Here is a 25,135-nt window from a genome sequence, read left to right as displayed (position 1 = left end):
TGCAAGTTGAAATCATAAACTTTAGCTTGAGGAAGAGTATTGAAGAAGCAATTACCAAAGAATCCAAGGTGAGTCTTATGCAAAGGAGGTCTCATAGTTGAAGCAAAGTCAAAAAAAAAAAAAAGGAGCAGAAGATTCTGCATGGATCGTGTGTGGGAGGAAAATTCCTCCGTAGTCTCTTAGTTTTAGTTTCCTCATTACAACTTATTTTGATTAGATTTAGTGAAATATTCTTGGGTGTAATTGGAAAACACAGTGTAGGAAATCAACTGTTATCGGATTAAATGAAGCAATAATGCTTCCCCTTAGAAAAAATGAAAGAGTTGATGATCATTTGTTGGATGGACTTGGAAACATTAATAAATGCAATCAAACAGATTTAGTATAAATGAAACAAACAGATGAAAGGAAAAAACATGAAGGTAGCCTTAGATCAATTGTAAGTAAAAAGAAATTACTATATTTTAGGGGAAAATGTAAAAATCTTCATAGTTGCATTTGGGTTGGATCTGAATATTACCTTCATTGTCACATACTCTTTAGTTGCTTTGTTGCAAAGAAATTAATATGGCCTGAACTCTCTCTTAGCTCTCTTAACACTCTCCTTGAAACATAAAATATATATATATATATATATATATTAAGTAAAAGAAATAGTAAAACTACTCTCTCCTTGAAACAAAAAAACGAAAAAAACTATTAAGTAAAAGAAATAGTAAAACTAACATGTCAATTATTGATTCTATAGAATGTGCAAGACATCCAAAATTTGACCAGTGATGACGATGAACACGGCTCAATGAAGAAGACACTGGTGAGGGGAAACATGAAAAAAAAAAAACATTAAATGGTGGGTGTTGATTTTTAAGAACAACTCATAAACACAAAAGATCTAAAGGGAAAGAAATGAGAAGAATTCTAATTCTTGGAAGAGGGGAGAGAAGAAACAAGGGAGAGAAGGAAGAGGAAAATAGAGAGAGGTGTATGGACGAATTTGAGGGAAGATGCTGAATACTCAACCTCATGCCTTAGGTTATATTTATAGTTATGTGAAAGTGTTTACAATGATTATAATGTCCTTAGGGCTACATACTTCAAAAAGAAAATGATATAAGAGGATATATACCAATTTGTATAATTACAATTTTATGTATATCTAAGAAAGTTCTCCTTATTTACTAGTCATGTTACCTCAACACACGTGGGTGTCTCTTAATCGTGGAAACGATTAAGATGAAGAAGAAATTGATGATGAAGATAAGCAAAGAGAACTGGATAAAAGGAGGCATCATAGTTAAGAAAAAAAGAAAATGGAAATTTAATATAAGATATCTGAGGCAGATAGGTTGAGAATGAGCGAATGCTTTTAAGTTAAAGAAAATGAAGAACAGATAAGCTTTTAAGTTAAAAGAAAATGAAGAACAGATAGGTTGCGAGGGCAAACCAAAATTGATAGAAGAGAATGCATATAGAAACTTGCAAAAAGCAATGGATTCCCCTGTTGATGGAGAGTCAACAAAGAGAGAAGCATCTAATTAGTTTATTTAAAATATTTCAAAAAGAACCGTGTTTACAAAAAGTATTTTTTCTTAAATTCGTCAAACAAATTTTTTGTACATACTATATGATTTCTTTTTAGCAATATCTGACTCCTGAACCAGGGGATCGCGTTCGGTCTACTCCGAGCCGATCAACTGGGTTGTTGAGATAAACAATTTCGACAGCCGGGCTTCTCGGTCTCTTGATTTTGTTCTCCTGCTTCCTGAACATATCTCCAGCAAGTAACCAAGTTTGAGCTTCCACCATTTCACTCATGCGTGACAACCAAGGATTCTTTTCCGAGTTCCAGTTCTCTACAAGGGCAGTCTGATCATTGGGTAGACACCCATCTTAAAAAAATCAGAATTCTTTCAGAGTTCCAGTTCTCTATCGTAGCAGTGCGGAGATCAACTCGCCATGGGCACATCTCTTGGAGCTGCTCCCAAGGCTACCCTTTCGTCCACAGCCCTCCAAACCCTCTATAGGAGGTTCCCTGTCCCTTTCTCTTTGCGCCCTCTTACTAAATCATTTTCCCTTTCACTTGCTAGAACCCCCAAGTTTCCGTTGCAGAAGCAGGTCTATTCAACTTGCACCCGTTTCTCCACTCGGGCAGTGAGTGAGAATGGTGCTGAACCGCAAGGGTACGATTTCGACCTTTTCACCATTGGAGCGGGAAGTGGAGGGGTTCGCGCCTCCCGTTTTGCTGCGAACTATGGTGCTTCAGTGGCTGTTTGTGAGCTTCCGTTTAGTACGATATCATCTGACAACGGTGGGGGTGTTGGTGGGACGTAAGTTTATTTTTTTATTTAACTATTTGAAGATTATACCTTTTATGCTTCCTGAAAGAATTCCCTGCATGTTCTGCGATAGGGCCTGATACGCTTCGCTGTTTTTTCTGGCTCGTTGCTTGAGGTTGCGTCAGTCAGTGTGGTAGAATCTAGGACCGAACTCGGGATGATTGGATTTATTGACCATCACCCTAGCACACATGTGATTTGTTTCTATATGCATCTGAGAGCATCTGTTTTCACCGACTCTAAACCCCTTTCAGCGTCGAAGTCTAGAACCGAATTTCATTTCATTAAGCTGTTAAAGTGTCAGAGTGCAGTATGTTAAAAGTTTTTCCTCTTTGTTTTGAATGCAGTTGTGTTCTTCGAGGATGTGTGCCAAAGAAGCTTCTTTTCTATTCGTCTAAATTTTCCCATGATTTTGAAGAGAGCCATGGCTTTGGGTGGAACTACGAAGCAGATCCTAAGCATGATTGGAGCACTCTCATGGCCAACAAGAATGCTGAGTTGCAGCGGCTCACAGGAATTTACAAAAATATCTTGAAAAATGCTGGTGTGACACTAATTGAAGGTCGTGGAAAGGTTGGATGATAATTTTAAATCAGGTTCTCAGTTTTGTGAAGATGACCACTAAATGTATGGTTTGTATGCGTTGAAAAGTATTCTAATCTTATGATATGAACCATACTATTATTATCTGCAGATTGTGGGACCTCATAGCATAGATGTGAATGGAAAATTGTACTCTGCAAGACACATACTAATCTCAGTTGGTGGAAGGCCCTTCATCCCTGATATTCCTGGAAATGAGTATGCTATTGACTCCGATATGGCTCTCGATTTGCCTTCAAAACCTGAGAAAATTGCAATAGTAGGTGGTGGGTACATTTCTTTGGAGTTTGCAGGCATTTTCAATGGATTAAAAAGTGATGTTCATGTATTTATACGACAAAAGAAAGTATTGCGAGGCTTTGATGAGGAGGTAAGGAAGTCTAATTTTCAAATTGTAATCTTGAAAAACAGATTTGGATTTTAGATAAAAATTCAAACAAGGCAAACCTGTTGATTGGATGAGATTCATGTGTAACATGGGGCAATAGTGGGTCATATTAGTTTTTATGTTGGAGAAAAGAGTGACTATACTATTCAACTACGTAACAATGATGGAATAGATGATTCTGAAATTTCATTCTAGTTTATTGCTGTAGTTTAGTATACCCTAATTTTTGTTTTGTTTTGCTTTTTTTTTTTTTTTTTTTTGGGTCAGATTAGAGATTTTGTGGCTGAGCAGATGTCTGTTAGGGGAATTGAGTTTCACACTGAGGAAACTCCTCAGGCAATCCAAAAAACAGGTGACGGGTTGCTGTCACTGAAAACGAACAAAGGAACTATGGATGGTTTCTCACATGTGATGTTTGCAACAGGACGAAGACCGAATACTAAGGTTTAACATAATTTAGAAATGTTGGTTAAAATGCTGAGGGTGATTTTTGTTGGATCTTTTCAGTTTGGTATCACAAACTCTTCTGGAGTTTTTAAAGCATTGATTAGATTGATGATGATTGTGTGTTTTCTCATTATTTGTAGAATTTGGGTCTGGAGGAACTTGGGGTGAAAGTGGATCAAAATGGAGCAATACTGGTAGGCGTGGAACTTATGTCTTCTTCCCAAATTTTGGTTTGTCATTTTTTTTAAACTTGCTTTCTGTTCATGATGGATGGGCAGGTGGATGAGTACTCCAGGACATCAGTGGAGTCGATCTGGGCTGTTGGTGATGTCACTGATAGGATTAACCTGACCCCAGTTGCACTCATGGAAGGAATGGCATTAGCAAAAACCATATTTGCCAATGAACCCACAAAACCTGACTATAGGTATGCTATCATATTGTTATTATTGGTCAAATATGCATATGAGGTTTGAGTTGTGCCATTAAAAAACAATTAGAGGCCACTTGATTTATTCTTCCTCGGAAATGAAAATGTGAGTCGTGCTTCCTTGGCAGCTGATCTGTGTAAAAGAATTAAAGTTCAATATAAGAGTCCTCTGGCTGAGGCAAAACTGAGTGTCTTTTAATTTTGAGCTGACCTAAAAACCTAAAAAGCTTTGAGACTTGAAGGTCTTGGTATACATTTTATTATTTATGATTGTTAAGCATAAGTCTTTATATAAAGGATTAATATGTAATTTAAATTAAAAAATCTTCGATAGTTGTTGTTAAAAATTAAAGTTTAGGTATTGTAGTCATTTTACCTAGTCAGTACGAATCTGTAGAAGTGGCTGTATGTTTGAGTGATTGTTAGAAGTCTATTGATCAGTTTTCATATTGTTTTGATGAGTATTTTGTAAGATATGGGTTACTAAGTTATGACGGGCATATTTGTTACTTGACATGGAACTCACTTAAATGAAATAAACAGAGGGGTCGATTAAAGACCCTAACAAGTGCTGAAACAAAACACTCTTCTCTTCCCTTTTTTCTCTTCTTTCTCCTTTTTTCTTGTTAAAGCTTATATTTTTGCAGTTTTCTATTAAGAACTTTTTCTGTTCAAATCATATGATTACAAGTAAGGGGACTTGCCATATATTGTCTATTGAGCAAGTGTTGAACTTTGATTAGTTGTTGCTATAGAAAGCTCTGATATAACTAGTTTTATCCTTTTTTTACTCAACACAGAAAAAATGTTAACCGTGCAGAAAATAATAGAAAAACAAGTAGTTGAACAAAACTGTGGAAGGAACAGATATACTGCTTAAAGGCATATTTTTTTATGAGCTTGACAGTTCATGCATGTGCCTTTAGTTTTGTGTGTTATTGTTGCTCAGTGGCACTTGATTTAATTTATGTGAAAATTCTAAACAGTCTATAGATGTAGTGATGCCTCTTAGATTATTGTGACTGTTTTTAGCAAACTGCTACCTTCAAAGATTTCTATGTTGTTACATGTAATGTCTACTCGTAATAGCATGTTCTCATGTGTCTAAATGTTTCATCATCTTTTCCCATTTGTGCTTCTCTTATCTTCTCTACAATTTGTATCAAAATACTTTTATTTTATTTCAAACAGAGCTATCCCATCTGCTGTATTTTCACAGCCACCAATAGCTCAGGTTGGCCTTACAGAGGAACAGGTATCCTAAAAACTCTCACCATTCCATCAATGTTTAATTTACATTTGATTTACCACTAACATTTTGAAAGTGATGAAGGCAATCCAAAAACATGGAGACATAGATGTCTATACAGCCAACTTCCGTCCGCTGAAGGCAACACTCTCTGGGCTCCCAGATCGTGTATTTATGAAAATAATTGTCTGTGCAAAGTCAAACAAAGTTTTAGGTGTTCACATGTGTGGTGATGATGCCTCAGAAATTTTGCAGGTCTCTACTCACTCTTAAATAGTTCATTTTATGGGTTCACGAATATCTAATCTATCTACAATTCGTTATTGGGTGGTATTATACTTTCAGGGGGTTGCAATTGCAGTGAAAGCTGGATTGACCAAGGCAGATTTTGATGCAACAGTAGGAATCCACCCTACAACAGCAGAGGAGTTTGTCACAATGAGGAGCCCGACCCGAAAGATACGAACAAATTCGTCTGAGGTTTGTCATCGGCGTTTATATTGAAAATAAGTTTGTGCTAAAATCTTTCTGTCTTTTTATCTTTTGGGTTCCCATTTAAACTTGAGGCCCACAATGGGCTCTCACTGTGTGACGAATTCAAAAGTTCTCAAACTGGATGATTTTTTTTATCATTGCTAAAAGTTGGTATGTAGAGATGGAATGGTTTTAAAGCAATTAAAAAAATCATCTTTATTGAGTGGTATTTTTGCTTAAAGTATATCTGTCACACTGGGAACTCATTCCTTTCATCTCTGATCACTTCAAACATGGAAAGGAAAGGTGCAAATGCTGTTCTCTTGAGTGTAAACAATAGGATCAATTATGGAAGAATATCATAAATGATCTTCAATCACACCATTATGTGACTATTTTTGGAACTTAGTGGATTTCCAAACACACTGCTGCTAAACAGTGCAGTCTGCTGATAGAATCTGTTAGATTCTTTTAGAGATTGACAAATAGTCTTGGTGATGGAACGACTATCCTTGAATTGTTTGTTTGAGTTGGGGTTTGTTTCACTAATGTGAAAATGGTGATTAGGGGTTTCGGGAGAGATGAGTTGTCTATATATTTTATTGTTTATTTATGCTTTGGACAACTTGGTTTATTTGCCCTTGTCTATTCTGGCCTCTCTTTTTGATTCATTTTCATTGCGCTTTTCAACGGTACTTGTCTCTTCCATTGCAGGGAAAATCCGATACTGATAAAAGAGCTTCAGAGAAAGTGTAGTGCATCACTTGGAAGTGCCACATCTACTCCATGTAAGTTCAGATATGCAAAACCAAGTACTTCTAGTCAAATATGTTCTCATTCATTTGGTTTCTAAATCATATGGTTATATTCCCCAAAATGTAATTTAGAGGCTTGGAATCATAGTTCCTTGAAGGTTGTGGCCAAATCTCAATCCAAAGATTAGACTTTGGGGGTTTGCAGTGTTTTTGAATTTGTTAGCTCCGGATCAATTTCTAGTTTTGCATTCCAGGGAGATCAACTGCTGTTGTTATTTCTCCTTGGATAGCTTACAAAAACATTTTGGGTGAGAAAGGAAAACCAGATCGGTATTTTTAGTTATTGAGAAAATGTAGGATAGAGTGTTTTGGGACCTGATTAGATAGATGCGAGGACAAAAAATGTATTCTCCTCTTTTGAAAGAAAAGGGAAGCACAAATGTCCTACAGTGGCATATTGATGTACTAAGAGAAGCATAATGGTGCTATAACTTGTGTGAAAAATAACGGGTGAGGAAGCAATCGTATGTGAATCATTTCTGAGGTCGTATCCTTCTACAATTTTCTCCATGAACTGAACTGCCTTCATTCAAAAGACTACCTGTTTCTATATGTTTCTTCTTAAAAAAAAAAATATATGTTTTGGTTTGCGAGAAGGCTTTTGAACCCAAAGATACTACTGAACTATCATTGTTTTTGCATTGGTCTGAGAATCAAATGTACTCCATTCTGCTATTAGTGGGCCTGTTAGACTTGGTAGAGAAGGGGTTGATCTGCAATCCCTCCTTAGTTACTGGTTTTTTCAGCCTGTGGGCTGTGTATTTGTGCTCTTTTCTCTTTGCTTAATAAAATCTTCACTATTCAAAAAGCAAAAGATCGGATTGAAGACTCTCACTTATTGGACATTGAAGAGAATATGAGTCTATTGCAGATTGTGGGCCAAGTTATAAATAGACTTGTTTATCACCTGAATTTGATTGTTCAAGATGGAGGGTCAAGGAAGATGAACATAAAATTAATGTTGGGTGGCTAAATTGCAGACTACTTTGTAGAATGCTATGAGATATAGCAAGGAGGTTGAAGTCGAAATGCCTGTAAAATTATTGGTGTACACTACGAGAAAGAGAGAGTGGAAGAAGAAGAAGCATGAGACAGTTACAGGAGAAAGCTCACTGCTTGAGAAGACAATCAGTGATGATAGGGAGTTGGGCTTGACCCCTAATCCTTTCTTATATTCTCTTAATGAAAAATTAAGAGAAGTAAAAGACTGCTACTCCTCTCTATAATATTGTTAAATATTAGTAGGGTTATTTTGGTTATTTTGTAAATTCTGTACGAGTCTGTAGAAGTGCCAGCATGATTGTGTGATTATTACAAGTCTATGGTCCAAATTACATGTCATTCTGATATGTAATTAATGAGATATGGAGTTTTTAGTCATAAAGAGGTATTTATGTAATTAGACTCAAAGGCACTTAAGTAAGAAATCAATCGAAGATGGGGGTTGATCCTTTCCCCATCGAGTGCTGAACAACACACTTTTCTCCTCCCTTCTTTTTCTATTTTTTCTTCCTTTTCTATCTTTTTCTTCTACAAGCTTGTATTTTTACATAGTATCAGAGCGATGAGATCCTATTATAGAGTTTTTAGGCGTTTTTTTCTTCTAAGTTACACCTACTACAGAAAAATAGGACTCTAGGATTTCTTCTAATTGAAGTTAAAGGTCAAATTTTTCTTTTTCTTTTTCTTTTGTGTCATAACCATAGCATTGATGGCTTCATGAAAACACATTGAATCCTGTGGAAATTCCTGCCCTAAAAAACAGCATCTATTATCAGAAATTTGAGCAACTGGTCTCAAACATGTAGACCTGTAAATTTGCACATACTACTCGTAGGAATGGTAAGTGCATTACCTCTAAGTCTAACCCAACTTAGGGCCCAAAATCAGCATGTGGATGCAAAAAAAAAATAAAAAAAATAGAATAGAAGTACCTTAAAAACCTCCTCAGTACAGCAAAAAAATGAATTTTTCCCATAGGAAGAGTTGGTGGAGGAAAGGGAGAGAAAACCTTGAAGAACTAATCAGAGAATTGATTTCAGCTCTGATTCTGTATAAAATTATAAGTTTATACTAAGAGGAAGAGAGAATGGAAGCAAGACACAGAAGCATCAGATGACCTTACTGCCACAGATGAGAAGCAGCACTGATTAGGGATCTGGCTCAATCTCTAAACCTTTCTTATTTTCTCGTGAGTGAAAAATAAATAAAAATAAGAATCCCTTCCTCTCTGCACATTCCTGAGAAGATAAAACATAAACTTAGGATCTAATGACAAGAAGATACTCCTAAGCTGAGAGGGATGAAAGTACCTGAAATAATCATGAGTAAAATGACCACAAAGCCCTTCAGTCTACAATATTCAAAACTTCTACAAGACAGGTCTTAGCAGGCCGTGTTCTGGGGCATAGATGTTGCTGTAAATGTAGCAAAACTGAGACATATAAATTAGGACCATATATAAGAACTCTACTATATTAACAGGCAGAGGTAATAAACCGTTTGAGAAGGTTTTGGTATGTAAAATAGAGGTTAAGTAGCACACCAATGAGAAGGGTCTCGCCAATGTCAGTTGACGGACCAACAAAACATATGGAATGCTGAAAAGGATACTAATGGAGGCAGTGAAAAGACTTGAAGAATGCCAACCTACAGATAAAGTTAAGAAAATTGAGATCTTGTTGCTGACCGACATAGTTAAGGTTCTGATGATTGACCTTAAAGTGGGTCTTACTTGTTGTTTTTGCTGAGGAGGCCTAGGTAGAAGAATGTCAGGAGCAAATATATTGTGCTTGTCTGGGTTGAGGCATAGATCTGATTATACTGGGGCTGAACATTATTGGTTTTAGATGGTTTTTAGATTGCATTTTGTCCTTTCTTTTCCTGTTAGTTTACTTGTTATAACAATTTTCTTTTGGTTTCTGTGCAGGGTTCCTTTCTCCTACACAAAGGTTTCTCCAGGCTTGAATTCAATCAGCAGATAGGTTATGAGCTCATCTGGTCTATGGTTTTGTTCACGAGCTTACCTTCTTTCTTGAACATATGCTGCATCTGTAAATCACTCCACTCTGAAGCCATTGTCCAGGAGAGCATTTACTTGGAGAAAAGTTTGGTTTGAGGCATTCAGATAGAAGGCTGCCTGGGAAACGAGGAAGTCTTATTTATTGTTTCCAAATTTAGTTCTTCCAATAATATCATACAGTTCTCAGTATTAAACTGCTGATTTTCAGTTCCATATGAGCTTACTTCACGCGTGCTTCTGTATATGTTCTTCCATTTCTCTTTTCGTTGTTGCTCTGGCAAGGGTTCTGAGACCCCTCGGATTCATGATATCAATGGTGTTAATATGTCATCCTCCCTAAGGCAGAGAAAGTCATGAATGGTGGTGACCAGCAGTACTCTGTCAATGGTACAGAGACAATCAGAAATGATTGAAATGTTTCAAACTGGCGATTTAATTTTCTCTTCCATTAAAACCACTTTGAATCTCAAAAAAATTTCCCCCACTTTAATCAACTGAATGGAAATGACATCAACAGAAAAAGTTCTAAGACCATGAATTGTATAAGAATGTAACAGTGGATGGAACTTCAAACGAACCTATTTTGTTGTTAATGAGACCGGGTTGAATCCAAAATGTTCAACAATTTGATAGCTTTAATTGCTTACATTAACGATAATACAAGTGCTCGTAGTAATGCACGATTGCATTCTTGTACTTATCGTGAAGAAAAAACAAAAGAAACAAGCTCCCCACTCTCCTAAACACCAACAGTCATCTGAAGGCGAGCATTGAGATGACAAAACCATTCAGAATTCAGCAAGCAAAAAACCACTCGTAAGTGTTTCAGAGTTTTAATTTCATCGAACGTATACATAGATCTCTTCCACTGTTTGGCAATCTCCACTTGCTACAGCAGAAGAAAAAACAACAAAGGAGAATGATCAGAAGAAGTGAAAACAGGAAAATTGACAGCCGAAGAGAAGATGAAAGCGAGAGGAGCACCTGCAACTGGCACACTCGGAAAGTTGTTTGGGATTCGGTAGGACAGTGACTGACTAAACAATCTCAGAAGTAGCAATGGAGTTTTGAAGAATTGGGAGCTCTTTCGATGGATTCCCATTTCTCATTGTTATAAAAAAGACAGTTGATCTTATTTTGAAATGAATGGTAAAACTCTGGGTGAGGGTCAGAGGATCTCGATTCTTTTCTGCTTTAAATAAAAATATATCACATCGAAGATTACTTGAAGGTATAACATAACATCACCTCCAAATTCAATATGTATCGGTCACCCTACGTGTAAGTTAAAAGCTAGCACACCTACCCCTCTGGTATATTGTACGAGATTTGAGCTCCTTCCTAGAATAGATGAAAAACATTCAGTATTACGCCCACCAGGCAAGAAGGCCCAAACCATCTGAGAGAATATCTGCCTGAATGAGATTAGACAAAAAGAGCATCCCAAATGATCAAGAGAGTGGATTAAACAAAGAGTATATGAGCTGTTTTATCTAACTGGTTCATATAAAAGAGTAAGAAACTTTAGGTCTCAATTTGAGAATATAGAAGCTTACACTGATCTCCATAGGTGCGAATGATTTTTCATCTTTTTCTTGCTCAATTGGTATTGCAGGGTATTTGATACTGTAAACTCGAAAACGGATCTGAAAATTGCAATGTAACAACTTAAACAGAATCTGTGAAATGGATCTCCAACGCTACCCCCAGAGAGTGTAAAGTACATTCACTACAAAACAATTCCTTTTGCAACATTGGGTGAGAAAAACATAAAATACCTCTTCGCTTTTCTCTATGATCAATTCATCTCCTTCGTAATCCCAAACCCATACACCATCATCCTTGCTTCCCTTCCGACTGTGCATGCCATATGATAACAGGGAATAAGTAAAGGATAACACCTATAAAGTCACTAAATTCCTTTAAAGGAGTCCCTCTACACCTGATGAGATTTACCAACAAAGATTTATGAATCAAGGAAAAAAGATTCTTACAACTTGCATGGCTTCCGCAGAAGGTGCTCTGGGATGTATATGTCATTAAAGAATCCTAGAGTCACTAAAACAATGAGTTCCAGCAGAAGCCCGTCAGTGTAAAAGAAAAACAACAACAACAACAACATCAAATAAGACAATAAACAGAATGAAAACCCTTGGGCTGCACTGGCAAGAAAAAGAAGTAATCAGGATATGAAGGCGGGCTAAGGAATCGTGCAGGCATAAGACAAGTATACAATGAGATCATACAATGCAACATTGCAGGCTTCTACGTGGGGCCAGAGAAAAAATATAAAAGAACAAAAAGTGTGTATAAAAGCAAGATTGATGAAAATAAAACACAGATAATTTCTCAAACGACATTTGTTTTAGCAAGACAAGATGTGATACGTAAAGTTCATTTTGAGTGGTGCACTTCCTACAAACAAGCAAAAAAAATATAAAGAAACTTCATGAAGTAGAGCATTTCAAGAAGATATCAGCAGCTTTGCAGTAGCATGTGAAACTCTAAAGCTAAGCATTGAATAGTCAACAAAGACAACAAAAGATAGAAAAATGTATTGTTTCACTTACACTGCAGTCCTTTATCATCACATTTTTCAACTTTTCCAATAAGAACCTCTCCAACAAAAGGACGAAACATAACCAATCTGAAAACCACCTGCAGTGTACCATAAAACTGAATGAACTATGTAACAACTCAAAAATGTTTACCAGAGTTAAGAAACCTAATTAATCAGCTACCAAGAAAGAACAGCAATTCCATTCTAACAGAAAAAAAAGGTAAAAATTTATTTTTTTTAAAGAAAAAACCTTCAAAATTATTAAAAACTCATTATGATGTGAATTGAAGAGGATGACCACAATAAAGAGTTTATACCTTGTAGGTTGAAGATCCTTCTCCAGGCAAGACAATTCCACCTTCAGCAGACTGGATGTCATAGACAGAGATGCAGAGGCCTAATTTTTGGATAACCTGGATATAATAAAATGACTCTTAGAAAATACATGTTGTAAAAATTTTAAACAGAAAAAATCAGTAAAGTGGTATAAGGTGTAAAAGCGCATAAATACAAAAATTTGCTTACCTTGTCCAAAAAGAGCTTCTCAAGTTCTCCCTTGACTGCATTGGTGAGAGGTAGGAGTTGAAGGTGTGGAGGAATTGGCAAGTTATGCTCAATGAGGCTAAGGGCAAACATTGGGCCTGGTAAGAAGGTAAACAAATTTAGCCCACTCTTATAGTCAACACAATATCAGGCAAAACTAATGAAAGATATGAGAACTGTTGCAAGAAAAATGGTCTGGTTGAGTTTATATCCAATTAACAAGATTTAGATACTTCTCCATAATTTAGTCAAAACAAAAACAAAGCAAAAAAAAAAAAAAAAAAAAATTGACTGCTAAGTTATCATGGCTTTGTCAGTAAATAGGTCAGGGTGGTCCAGGGAAAACGGTTTAATTGAGTTATTCCATTACAGAGAGAGAACATAATGTACCATCAGCATGAGTAGAGGGAAAACGAAGAAACAGTTGCTTTTTTTCTAAGCCGATACAGCTAGGTCCTCCAGTTGTTCAAGCTGTATCCAGGCTATCCAAGAGAGATCCAAGCATGTCAGACCCATTTCTTACTTGTTGGGTTTGATCTAGGTCAAACAAAACCAATGCTATAATGAAGGTGTACAAACAAGTAAACTTGTCGTTGTATTTCTTTTCAGATACCTGAAATTGGCACAACTCATTTATTATTTGAGATGGTGGGAAATGTTTTGCAATAGCTCAGAGTTCATAATACATGGTGCAGCTTTTATAACACTATAAGTTGGACATCCAATATTGGTAACCAGGGAAGCTCCAATCTGATGGACATAAATCCTGTTCATCAGTCTGTATAAATTCTCAGTAGGGGTGCAAACGAGCCGAGTAAAGCCAACCTCGGGCTCGGCTCTTGCCCTAAAAACTAGACTCGTAGACGAAATTGAGCGCGGCTCGAACAAAACTTCATATACTCGAGCTCGAGTGCCCTCAGTGCAATTTATACTTCTCTCTATCATCCTTAGGATCATGATTTCCCCTTCCTGAAGCTAGAGGATGTCAATTTTGTAACCATATTAAATTACTTTCACTATTTTTATGAGAAACAAAAGACTCAGCACCCAATGCCGATCACGGTTTTTCTACCATTCAAAATTGCCTCCAAAAGCGTAAGGGTGAATTGGGAAGGGAGCGGGTGGAGACCTGATTGATACCAATCTTGGGAGGGGAGCCGCCGCTGCCGCCTCAACTTCTCCTCTCTATCGAAACAAGGAGGCCGACCACCATATGGTGACTGAAGAGAGGGAGCCCATCTCTGCCCCCTTCATCTCCTCTCTTCTGGCAGTGATGAGAGGGATGAAGAAAACATAGAAGGAAGATGAAAAAGAACAAAGGAAGGAGGAATCGAGAAGCTTACATGTAGGGGTGGCATTGAGCCGAGCCAAGCCCGAACCTGCCTATGTTCGAGCTGAGCCCAGCCTCGAGCCTAAAATTGTTATCGAGCTCAAGCCGAATTCGAGCTCCAACATACATTTATAACTTTCCAAAAAATGCATGTCAAATAAACTGTATATAAAATTATGCATACATTTTACATAAAATTGGGCATGACCTCTACTTAAAATTGGGCATGACCTCTACTTAAAATTGGGCATGACCTATGTACATAATTGCTGCATAAAATTGGGCATGTGCCAGGGGAGAGGTAAGCCTAGTCACCTAATAATCCACATTGATTTGTTGCTAAAGTCTACAGAATAAATGACTCCAATCAGTAGATAAGATTAGGGGTGGCATTGAGTCGAGTTGAGCTCAAACTTGCATATGTTCGAGCTAGGCTTGATTTAAATATTTAGAACTCGATCTCAAGCCGAGCCTAGCCTCAAGCCTAAAATTGTAATCGAACTCAAGCCTAAGAATTTTAACCGAGTTCGAGCTCCAACCCACTAAAATTGGGTATGACCTCTTAAACATAAATCCTATATAAAATTGTCTATACACTTTGCATAAAATTGTTCATAAACACAACATAATAGTATGCATAAACTTTATTCAATAATCAAACACGAACTTAAATGTAATATCGATATCAAATTTACAATTACCTAAACAAAAAATATAATACAGTATACATCTGAGTCTTAAACACCTTCTTACATTAGGATGGGGTAAAGCTAGTTTACTGCTGACTTGAAAAACCCATCAAGTCTTATTTTCCTATATGACTTAAATTTTGAATATGCATGTTTGTTATACTCAATTGCAGTATTTAGAGAGAGGTACCTTCATCATAACATCTAAAGCTCAGCGTTACTTCTGACTTTTCTTTGTATCTCCTTGGTCGGGTTTGGAACAATACACTCATGCAGTGAACAAGACATTTGTATCACAGTTAAAGAAATTATGATATTCTAGCCTGTCAGTTTTCACATGCACATATTATCAAACAAGTGGTCAGCACTATAACAGATACATATATCGTGATGCAATCAACAAGGATTGCTCGTTTATTTTAGAAAAATCAGTGTAAAGCATAACTTACAGAAATAACAGAGCCTAATAAAGAAACGAACAGAAAAATCTGAGAGAATGTAAAAGAGAACAAGATTTTTATTTCTGTAAAAGGGAACAAGATATTCGCCACTTGAAAAACAAGAAGAAAATCAAAGTAATCTGAGAGAAGTTTGTAGCTCGAGGGCAAAGAAGGGATCAGAAAAATGAAGGTCAGTCAGTGATGCTTTCTCGGGGTGGAAAAACGGGAACAAAAGCGAATATGCTTTCTCGGGATGGAAAAACCGGAACAAAAGCGAATACAGGGTTTTCTCCTCACCATCTCGGATTTGGTTTGACGCAGCTGGAACAAGCTCCCAAGCAGAACTTCATACATCACTTAAAAAATTAAAGACGATGCTCCAGTAGGCAATTACGGTAAGAAAGAAAAAGAGACACAACAAGGGAGAAGGGGGGAAAGTACCTGTAACCGGAGAAGGCACGATCGTCCCACTGGCTCTGGCCTCTCAGCCCTTGTTTCGGCGTTCACGAGCCGTAGAAGGGGGAGCTTTCGCCTTTCCTCCTTGGGTCCCGACCGGAGAGGTTTCTCTTTCGGTCCCGTCCCGTATCTTCACCCTGGGTTTAAATAAACGAGCCGGTTCATGAAAACCAAGCCTCATTCGGGTTCGGCTCGTTTACTTAAACGAGTCGAAAACCCTATCCCTATCTCGGGTTTAGACGGGCCGAACCAAGTTGGAACCGAGCCAAGCTTGAGCTACTAGTGAACTGGCTCAGTTCGATGCCACCCCTACCCACCTCCCGTCTCCTCGAATCTTGGGCTGCTTGTTAAGTTAAAGAGTCGGCTCACGAATTTTCGTACCAACCCATAATTCGGTCTAGTTTGGCTCATTAACTTAAACGAGTATTCAGTTCAAGATCTAGATAAATCGAATTGAGTTGAGCCTACGCCATAGAATCGGGTGTCGACCAATGATTGGGCAACTGGCAATGGTGGGAAACTAGGCATTCTTCCTTGTAATTTATATGTAATGACATTTTTGGTAAAACGAAGATAAGTATGTAAGCCTAAAGATTTAAGCTTCCTAAGTTTTTATTTCTTATTCAAGTCTAACACAATACAAATATAAATGGGATATATAAGTGCAGGGGCACCAAGAGGTTTGAAAACCATTTGAGATCGACTCAGTTCAGTTTTTACTTGAGTTATGCTTGAGTTCAAACTTGAAATAAGGTTTGTATAACAAGCCACACTCGAGATTTTTTAAGCTCAGCTTGTCAGTTAATTAGTCGATTCATTAACCTATTTATTTTTTACCAAAATGTCATTTACTTTAATTGTTCTCGTCAATTCGCTTTTTTATTAGTTGATAATTGCTCTTATTTACTTCAAACATCAAAGACGATTGATTGTTCAACCCTTTTGGGTTCCTCAACATTTAATGTTATTATTTGTCAATGGAAAAAACACTATTGTTGGAGGTATTTGCTCTTTCTTTTAGGTCTATTAAACTGGTTATTATATTAATGTATGTTCCATTACAAAGTCCTGGACTTTTCTACAATAGTTTTCAGTTCAATAGTACTAAGTTCATCATAATATTCTCTTTATTTATTTTTTATTTTATTATTATTTTAAATGTAGATTAAAGTTTTTGGACTTGAACTCAAGTTTGAAGTATTCAAATCAAGTCAAGCTCTAACATATACAGGTTTGAGCTTGGCTAACTATACATAATTCAATAAAATGAATATAGGAAGATGGAGAGGAGCATGGAAACTATCTCTCATCAGAGATTGAGAAGATGGAGAAGTCAAAAATAAGGTATTGAATTCATGTATTCCTCTCATCGTCAGGCATAAATAGTCATTGTACATGATCGTAATCATCTATACATAGTAAGATCCTAAAGTTAGGACCGTGATTACAGAATTACAGAGATTACAATCTATCTATTTTGTACAAGGAAATAAAGCGTTAACAGTCCACCTCAAGTTGGTACATAGATATCGCTCATGCCCAAATTGTCGAGACAATTGTTAAAAGCTCGGTTAGACACTACCTTAGTTAGTACATCGGCAAGTTGATCTTAAGACCAAACATGAGGGACTTCAATAATTCTTGCTTCCAACTTTTCCTTCATAAAGTGTCTATCAAACTCAATGTGTTTACTTGTATCATGTTGTACTGGGTTGTGGCCAATATCACATGCTGCTTTGCTATCACAATAAAATTTCATAGGACTTGTCTGATCAATGTGTAGTTCTTGTTACAATGTGGGACCGACTATGGTGCACGAGCTAGTGGGAACCACCATGAGGACATGGGATGCCAAGAAAAATCCTCACCCAAGCTATCACGAGTTAAGAGATAAGAAGCACAAGCTGGAAGAAGTTAGAAGACTTGAAGATCAAGTGGGACCCACAATGATACCACAAGCTGATAATCTTATCAATATGAGCTGGAAGATCATGTGGGAGTCACAAAGATAAGACTACGAGCTAGCCTCCTTTCTTATGTCCATGTGATTGAAGAAGAGTTAGAGTTCAAGTTATATTAGACCTCTAGTAGATTGTGTTAGCCTTTCATGATAGACTTATCTTAGAGAGTTAAAGTTGGAATGTAATTTGGAGACTTAAAGGTTAATTGTATAAGGACTCTATCATTTCCTCTACTATGAGGTGTTGTAATTCGGAATTAATCAAGTTCTATAATTCATTCTTGAGTAAAACTCTATCTCTTTGCTTGGCACACACCTTGTTTCTCTTCTTCTCTTCTCTCTACCCGAGAACCTTCTTCCCCTTTTCTTCTTTTTCTTTCTCTTTTCCCTTGCTCGGCCTATTGGAAAAGGGATCCTAAATTCAACAGTTCTTGCATCAGGTTCTTGATCCGTAATAATTCACATATTGCCTTAGCCATTTCCTTGTATTCAACTTCAGCCGACGATCTAGCCACCACTTCTTGTTTATTACTTCTCCAAGTGACCAAATTTCCACCTACAAATGTAAAGTATCTAGATGTAGATTGCCAATCCTCTATTGACCTAGCCCAATCAGCATCAGTATAATCTTCAATTAACAAGTCACCTCCTTTTTTAAACAAAATTCCTTTTCCTGGAGATGATATTTTTTTAAGTAGCGCAAGATACGGTTGACTACATTCATATGTTCTTCACTTGGAGAGTGCATAAACTGGCTAACCATACTTAGTACATAAGCCAAATTAGGTCTGGTATATGCAAGATACATTAACCTCCCAACTAGCCTCTGATAACATTCTTTATTAGTATGGACTTGATCTGAATATGTTCCCAGTTTCAGATTTTCTTCCACAGGAGAACTGACTGGACTGCATGTTGTCATATCAATTTCCTTCAACAAATCCAAAGCATATTTTTGTTGAGATAGAAAAATTATTTCCTTCGATCTGGACACTTCAATACCAAGAAAGTATTTTAAGTAGCTGAGATCTTTCGTTTCAAACTCCCTGGCAAGATGACTCTGCAATGTTTTCTTCTCTTCAGGATCATTCCCAATTATTATCATATCATCAACATACACAATGACAGTTGTGATTGCTTCCTTGTTAGATTTTAAGAAGAGGGTATGATCTGAGTTACTTTGTTTGTATCCAATAGACTTTGTAAAATTGGTGAACCTTCCAAACCACGCCCTCGGGGACTGCTTCAAACCATATAGGGACTTCCTCAGTTTACATACTTATTTGCTTGCTTTGGTTTGCATAATACTTCCATGAGTTAATTCAATATATACTTCTTCTTGGAGATCTCTGTACAAAAATGTGTTTTTAACATCAGACTAATATAAGGGCCAGTCAAGATTCACAACCAGTGATAGTAGAATTCGAACAGTATTGATCTTGGCCACTAGTACAAATGTCTCCATGTAATCAATCCGGTAGGTTTGAGTATATCCTTTGGCGACAAGCCTTTGAATCTTTCAATGGTGCCATCGGCTTTATATTTAATGGTAAATACCCATCTGCATTTGATTGGTATCTTTCCTGCAAGTAAATCAACTACTTCCCTTGTTGAATTCTTTTGGAGGGACCTCATTTCTTCATTCATAACTTCTCTCCACTTAGGATCTTTCAAAGCTTCCTGCACACTACTAGAAATAAATATAGCATATAATTGATTCATAAATAATTCACTTTCCTTTGACAATCTATGATAAGACACAAAATTATTCATGGGATGAGGTGATAAGAGGTTCATAGTTAACTATAGGTTTTCCTCTTGTGGTTTGATGAGGTAACACTTTTAGTTGTTTCAGAATTTACCTGACGCTCAGACATGGACTCGGACTCAATAAGGAATTGATCCACTGGTACATTATGAAAGGGGAAGTGATTGGCTGAGAAGATATTGACTGATATTCTGGTTGTACTACTTCCATCTGGTCTTGATGGTTTCCATCCTATGAATCAGGCTCATTTGTATCATTTTGATGTTGATTGTTGTCATTTGAATACTCGCCACTTGTAATATCCAAGGTGTCCAAATGATGATTAAGGGTCTGCAATTTAATCTTGTTATCCCCCTGAATTGAAGACTCGGGAGTATAATACATGGTATCTTCATGAAATACAACATCAAGAGTGACATACAATTTGTGAGAGGGAGGATGATAACAACGATAACTTTTTTTATGTTGAACATAACCAACAAAGACACACTTGAGAGCTCGAGGTTCCATTTTATTTCGCAATGGCTTATGAAGATGAACAAAAGTTACACACCCAAAACTCCTAGGTGACAGATTCAGCAGAGCAAGTGAGCTCATGACTTCTTGAAGAACACTCAAGGGGATCTGAAATTGTAATGCACTCGAGGGTATTCGGTTGATAAGATAAGCTACATATGTGATGGCTTCACCCCAGTAACTAGCCGACATATGTGCTTCAAACAAGGAAACACGAACAACCTCAAGAAAGTGGTGGTTTTTGCGCTCTGCAACCCCATTTTGCTGAGGCGTGTAAGGACAAGTAGTTTGATGAGTAATACCATGATCATTTAGATATTCTTTTAAATCTTGATTAACAAATTCTCCACCATTGTCACTGTGGAGGGTTTGTATTGTAGAATGATATTGAGTAGCTATCATTCTGTGAAATTGTTTGAACAATAAACTAACTTCACTCTTTGATTTCATTATGCAAATCCAAGTCATACGGGTGTGGTCATCAATAAGGGAAACAAACCATCGTTTATCATTAAGAGAGGGGATATTTACTGGACTCCATACATCAAAGTGAATAATCATAAAGGGTGTTGGACTCCTATTCATGCTTATTTGAAATGGAACATGATAGTTTATAGCTAATTCACACACATCACATTTAAATTCTGAAACAGATAATCGAGTAAAGAGTTTTGGAAACAATTTCTTTAAATATCCAAAGGATGAGTGACCCAACCGTTTATGCCATAGCCAAATTTTAGAATCTACAGATTTATTCACGAAGAATGTTTGAGTTAATTGACGAGAACTTGTCGGCATTAGATTAAGATAATAGAGCTTCCCCCTTTTAGTACCATAACCAATTGTCTTCTGAGTTCAAATGTCCTTAAAAAGACAAAGGTTAGGTCAAAAAATCACAATACAATGAAAAGTGAGAGTTATTTGAGCCACCGACAATAAATTATGATTGAGGGTTGGGACAACTAATACAGAATCAAGATTCAGATCTTTAGTGAGGGTGATAAAGCCTTCTCCAATAACAAGAGAGGGAGTACCATTTATTGTGGTATAATATGCTATTCAAATGGTCTCATAGATGGAATATGATGATTATCAAAGGTCATGTGGTCAGTAACCCCAAAATTAATTATCCGTTCACTATTACTACTAGGAGCAGAAGTGTGAAGAATCTTACTAGATGTAGCAATTAAGGTTGAGGTATCCTCAGGCATGTTGGACATGGAAAGTTCTGCTACTGCAACTGAAGCCTGGTTATTTGGTTTAGGGTTTTGTTTGCGATGTGCTTTGGTAGGATCCCACTATTCTGGATACCTAATCAGTTCATAGCATCATGACTTCATATGCCCCATTTCACCACAATGAGTGGACAATTTTGATCAATGGTAGGACCAATTGATCAAGTTGTTTTAGATTTAGCTCGACGTGTCACCATTGCAGATGACTCAACATGATCAGCTTCACCATTTAGAGTGGTTCTGTGAATTGAGTCACGACGTACGTAAGCATAGGCTTCTTCAAGATCCAATATCAGGTCCTTTTGAAGAATCTCACCTCGGACTTATTAGAATTTTGCATCCAATCCATTCAAGAAGACGTGTACACGCAATCTTTCAACGGATTTTCTATAGGCAATAACATCATCAGGATCTTTCATCACAATCCTGTTACGATGATCAAGTTCTTGGAAATTTTCTACAAGATCATCCTAATACGTTGATAAAGGCCGACCAATCTATTTGGTAGAGAAAGCTCTCTGATTCAATTAGAAGAGTTGTGATTCATCTGATCCATCGTAGAAAGCTTTGGCCAGAGCATTCCAGATTTCACGTGTAGTGCATAGTAGAATGTAGCATTTCATGATGTCTAGTGACATAGAAGTTAGCAACCACCCTTTGACCTTTTGATTTTTAGCATACCACTTCGCATAGGAAGCATCATTATCTTGTGGGAGTGGTGTTTTTCCCATAATACATTCAAGCTTCTCACGTCCTGCAATTTGCATCTTCATGATTTGGGACCATACATCGTAGTTAACTTCTGTAAGAATGATGTTGGTTATAAAACCAGAGTTTTTGGATTGAACATGAATAATCAGTGTTGATTCCCTTAACATGATGCAAGAAGAACAGATCAACGGTGATCAGAATAAAATAAACACTACAAAACAGACCTCTTCATGCTGCTAGGTTGACCCGATGGAACAAACCATACCTGGTTTGGGTCACTGCAGAACAAACCTCTTCCTACTGTTGGGTTGACCCAGTGGATCAGACCAGACCCATTTTGGGTCACTAGACAGAGAACTTGACTCGACGGAACAGGCCAAACCCAGTTTGGGTCACTCGGCGAGAACAGACCCGATTTGGGTCAATCGGCTGAAAAATCAGCCGACCTAAGTAAAAAAAAAAAAATTTACCTTCTTCTTCCCCGCGCCTCTTGCTTCTCGTCTGAATTTTTTTTTTCTCTCACCAACAATGAGCCTCGCAGTGACTTCTCTTTACTCCCCGGAAGTCAAATCGTCAAAGGCTCGTGCAGAGCCTGTTTCAAGGGTTACGGCTAGGGGTGGCATCAAACCAATCCGGTTCGCAAGTGGTTCAAGCTCGGCTTGGTTCTATTCAATTTATCTGGATCTCGAACCGAATTCGAGATCCAAATAAGGACCGTTTGAGTTAATGAGCCGAGCTCAACCGAACCATGGTTCAGTTTGAAAGCTCGCGAGCTGACTCGTTAACTTAACGAGGGATCGGGACCGGGACTAGGAGTCGTCTTCAAGTTTGACTTCGATTTTTTCCTCTGATTTCTTCCTCCTCTCGTATGTCATCGTCGATCCTTATCACTATCGAGCCCCTCCCGTCCTTTGTTGTGGTCACCTTCATCGTCAACACCTGCTCGTTGACTGCCTTCGTCGCAAACTCCCTTACCCCCGCGTCGTCTCGGTCATCGCTGCCTCCATCATACCCGTCAACCCCGACGATAGCTCCTTGTCGGCACCGCTAGACTCCCTACCCCCCGCGTTATCTCGACGAAAAACCAGAGACCAAAGTTAGGGGAGAAATAATTCCTCCCCCCCTGTGGGCATGAAGACATCGTGCGATTTAGCACCTGCGAGATCACAAGCACGTGAAAAAAACAATTGTTTCTTGAACTCCGACTGTCTCTTCCTCATGGCTCTTGAAGAGACTCAAATTGTTTGAGGTACTCTCTTAATGCTAACTCCACTCAAGTTTTTCAAAAGAATAGATTGGTAGCATTTCAGAATTGTTGCTGTATGAATCCATGCTCTGAAGAAAAAACGAAAATGGGCATACGATTAAGTCATCCAAAACCATTTTTCTTAAAATTTTTCTCTATCTCCATGATCTGGTTTTCCAGTCCTTGAATCAGAACGATCTGATCGAGTACAAATGGACAAAACTAGTGTAACTTTTCAAATGAATGTTTTTGTGTTTGATTATTGAATAAAGTTTATACATAATTATGCAACTTTTATGAATAATTTTATGCATAGTGTATAGATAATTTTATGCAGGGTTAATATACAGAGGTTTATGTCCAATTTTAAGTAGAGGTTATGCCCAATTTTATGTAAAATGTATGCATAATTTTATATACAATTTATTTGACTTGTATTTTATACAAAGTTTTAAATGTAGGTTGGAGCTCGAGCTCAAACTTGGTTAAAATTATTGGGCTTGAGCTCGAACTCGATTAAAATTATTGGGCTTGAGCTTGATTACAATATTAGGCTTGAGGTTAGGCTCAGCTCTGCTTAAGCTCGAATTCAAAATATTTAAATCAAGCTCGGCTCGATGCCACCCCTAGTTACGGCAGAACTCGTCTTCTTCGAAAAATGACGATCAATCCAACATTGACGACGGTGGAAATTCATCGAATGATAGTTGAAGCTCTTTGGCGCCATCGTGAGACTATTTCAATTTTGCGTGTCTCAATCAGAAGCTCTCTTCGATTTCACTACAGCGAAATGCACTGATTGAAGACTTTGTTCATCGTTGATCGGAGAATCGTATCTGCCTTCCACAAACACTCTAATACTAAGTCAAACATAAGGTATTAAATGCATGTTTTGTTCTTCTCATCGTCGGGCATAAATAGCCATTGAACATGATCGTAATCATCTATACATAGTAAGATCCTAAAGTTAGGAGGTGATTACGGAATTATAGAGATTACAATCTATCTATTATGTACAAGGAAATCTATCTATTATGTACAGGAGAAGATTGATAAGTCTTGAGGCGATTCTCATAACAGTTTTGTTGAATTTTGGATCCCTTGATTAGAACCTCGAGCAAAGTAAGAGAGGGAGAGGACAATAAAAGAAGAAGAGATGAGAAGAAGGGAAGAGAAGGCTAAGAGAGAGTTTGGATGAATTAAGAGAAGGGGAGAAAGCTTCAATGTTCTACCCAAGCCAACATAAGAAAGGATATAAGTAGACATGTTATTCTTGACTAATTACATCCTTATACCATCTTTATGAAACGACTTTTTATTTATCATCATGCCACCTCTCTTCGAAGTATGAGCCTCTCCTTGGATTTGTCGGTTTGAGCCCATCTTCTAACAAGTTCCCACATATCAAACCCTTTGTCGAGTTCCATTCCGACTATTTTGGGTAAAGTAGCCATTTGCTATTTCGATAAGGGGGGGTTAGTCCACAATGAAATGGAATGAATTCCCCCTGCATTACCTAGGTCATCACAAATAAGGCGTTAGTGTAGAATGATTCGAATTGAAGCGAGATAACACGTTTAATCTCCTCAGGCAAAAACGACGAAAAATTGATTTGCCCTTTTTTTCGAATCATTCACTTACCACGAGCGACGGCGTCGCTTCTCCCCCCCCCCCCCCCCCCCCCAAAAACGAAAAATCCCTCTCATTTCCTCTTCTCCTCTCATCTCGCTCGGCCTACGTCTCCCAACGAATTTTTTCGCCTAACCTTCTTCTCTCATTTTCGTTCTCTGCTCCCTCTGCTTTCTCTTCTCCCTCTAATTTCTCGTGTCATCTCTCGTTTTCGCCCCATCTCCCTCTCTCGTCTCTTTCTCTTCCTTCTCCCTCTCTTGTCTCCCTCTCTTGTCTCCCTCTAGGCCT

General features: G+C 37.6%; 2 protein-coding genes across 8 annotated transcripts; one reads left to right on the top strand and one right to left on the bottom strand.

The window, feature by feature from the left end:
• The first annotated feature begins 1,675 nt into the window (after positions 1-1,675).
• On the top strand, positions 1,676-10,138 carry LOC137947909 (glutathione reductase, chloroplastic). The gene is made up of 11 exons (XM_068793749.1): positions 1,676-2,327; positions 2,684-2,909; positions 3,031-3,309; positions 3,595-3,771; positions 3,915-3,968; positions 4,053-4,201; positions 5,396-5,459; positions 5,538-5,708; positions 5,799-5,933; positions 6,642-6,715; positions 9,672-10,138. Exons 1-10 carry the CDS (start codon positions 1,957-1,959, stop codon positions 6,681-6,683), a joined length of 1,668 nt encoding a protein of 555 aa, XP_068649850.1. The 5' UTR covers positions 1,676-1,956; the 3' UTR covers positions 6,684-6,715; positions 9,672-10,138.
• A 177-nt stretch (positions 10,139-10,315) lies between these two features.
• Positions 10,316-15,887, bottom strand: LOC137948408 (DNA-directed RNA polymerase III subunit rpc8). 7 transcript variants are annotated; one of them, XM_068794495.1, is made up of 10 exons: positions 15,768-15,887; positions 15,077-15,209; positions 12,850-12,965; positions 12,642-12,737; positions 12,335-12,422; positions 11,759-11,822; positions 11,543-11,621; positions 11,321-11,410; positions 11,071-11,175; positions 10,316-10,653 (listed from the first exon to the last, which is right to left on the bottom strand). In XM_068794495.1, exons 2-10 carry the CDS (start codon positions 15,156-15,158, stop codon positions 10,504-10,506), a joined length of 870 nt encoding a protein of 289 aa, XP_068650596.1. In that variant the 5' UTR covers positions 15,159-15,209; positions 15,768-15,887; the 3' UTR covers positions 10,316-10,503. The 7 variants fall into 7 exon arrangements, 4 of the variants coding, with proteins under 4 accessions (XP_068650596.1, XP_068650597.1, XP_068650598.1 ...); XM_068794497.1 differs by having other exon boundaries at positions 10,491-10,653; positions 11,071-11,105; XR_011111625.1 differs by having other exon boundaries at positions 10,566-10,653; positions 10,749-11,175.
• Between the last annotated feature and the right edge of the window lie 9,248 nt (positions 15,888-25,135).

The sequence above is a fragment of the Aristolochia californica genome, unplaced genomic scaffold (assembly GCF_029961685.1).
Source record: "Aristolochia californica isolate CCGP_79_NKW_82.1479 unplaced genomic scaffold, dmAriCali1.0.hap1 SCAF_13, whole genome shotgun sequence".
Taxonomy (NCBI): Eukaryota; Viridiplantae; Streptophyta; class Magnoliopsida; order Piperales; family Aristolochiaceae; genus Aristolochia; species Aristolochia californica.
This window is presented reverse-complemented; position numbering and strand designations above follow the sequence as displayed.

What these genes read in the sequence shown, in the direction of transcription:
- LOC137947909 (XM_068793749.1), top strand. Translation starts at nt 1,957, where the DNA reads ATGGGCACATCTCTTGGAGCTGCTCCCAAGGCTACCCTTTCGTCCACA. An exon ending in GGTGGGGGTGTTGGTGGGAC is followed by an intron (nt 2,328 to 2,683) that starts GTAAGTTTATTT and finishes TTTTGAATGCAG; the next exon opens with TTGTGTTCTTCGAGGATGTG. An exon ending in ATGCCTCAGAAATTTTGCAG is followed by an intron (nt 5,709 to 5,798) that starts GTCTCTACTCAC and finishes TTATACTTTCAG; the next exon opens with GGGGTTGCAATTGCAGTGAA.
- LOC137948408 (XM_068794495.1), bottom strand. Translation starts at nt 15,158, where the DNA reads ATGAGTGTATTGTTCCAAACCCGACCAAGGAGATACAAAGAAAAGTCA. An exon ending in CTTTAGATGTTATGATGAAG is followed by an intron (nt 12,966 to 15,076) that starts GTACCTCTCTCT and finishes CCTTCTTACCAG; the next exon opens with GCCCAATGTTTGCCCTTAGC. An exon ending in AGAAGCTCTTTTTGGACAAG is followed by an intron (nt 12,738 to 12,849) that starts GTAAGCAAATTT and finishes TATTATATCCAG; the next exon opens with GTTATCCAAAAATTAGGCCT.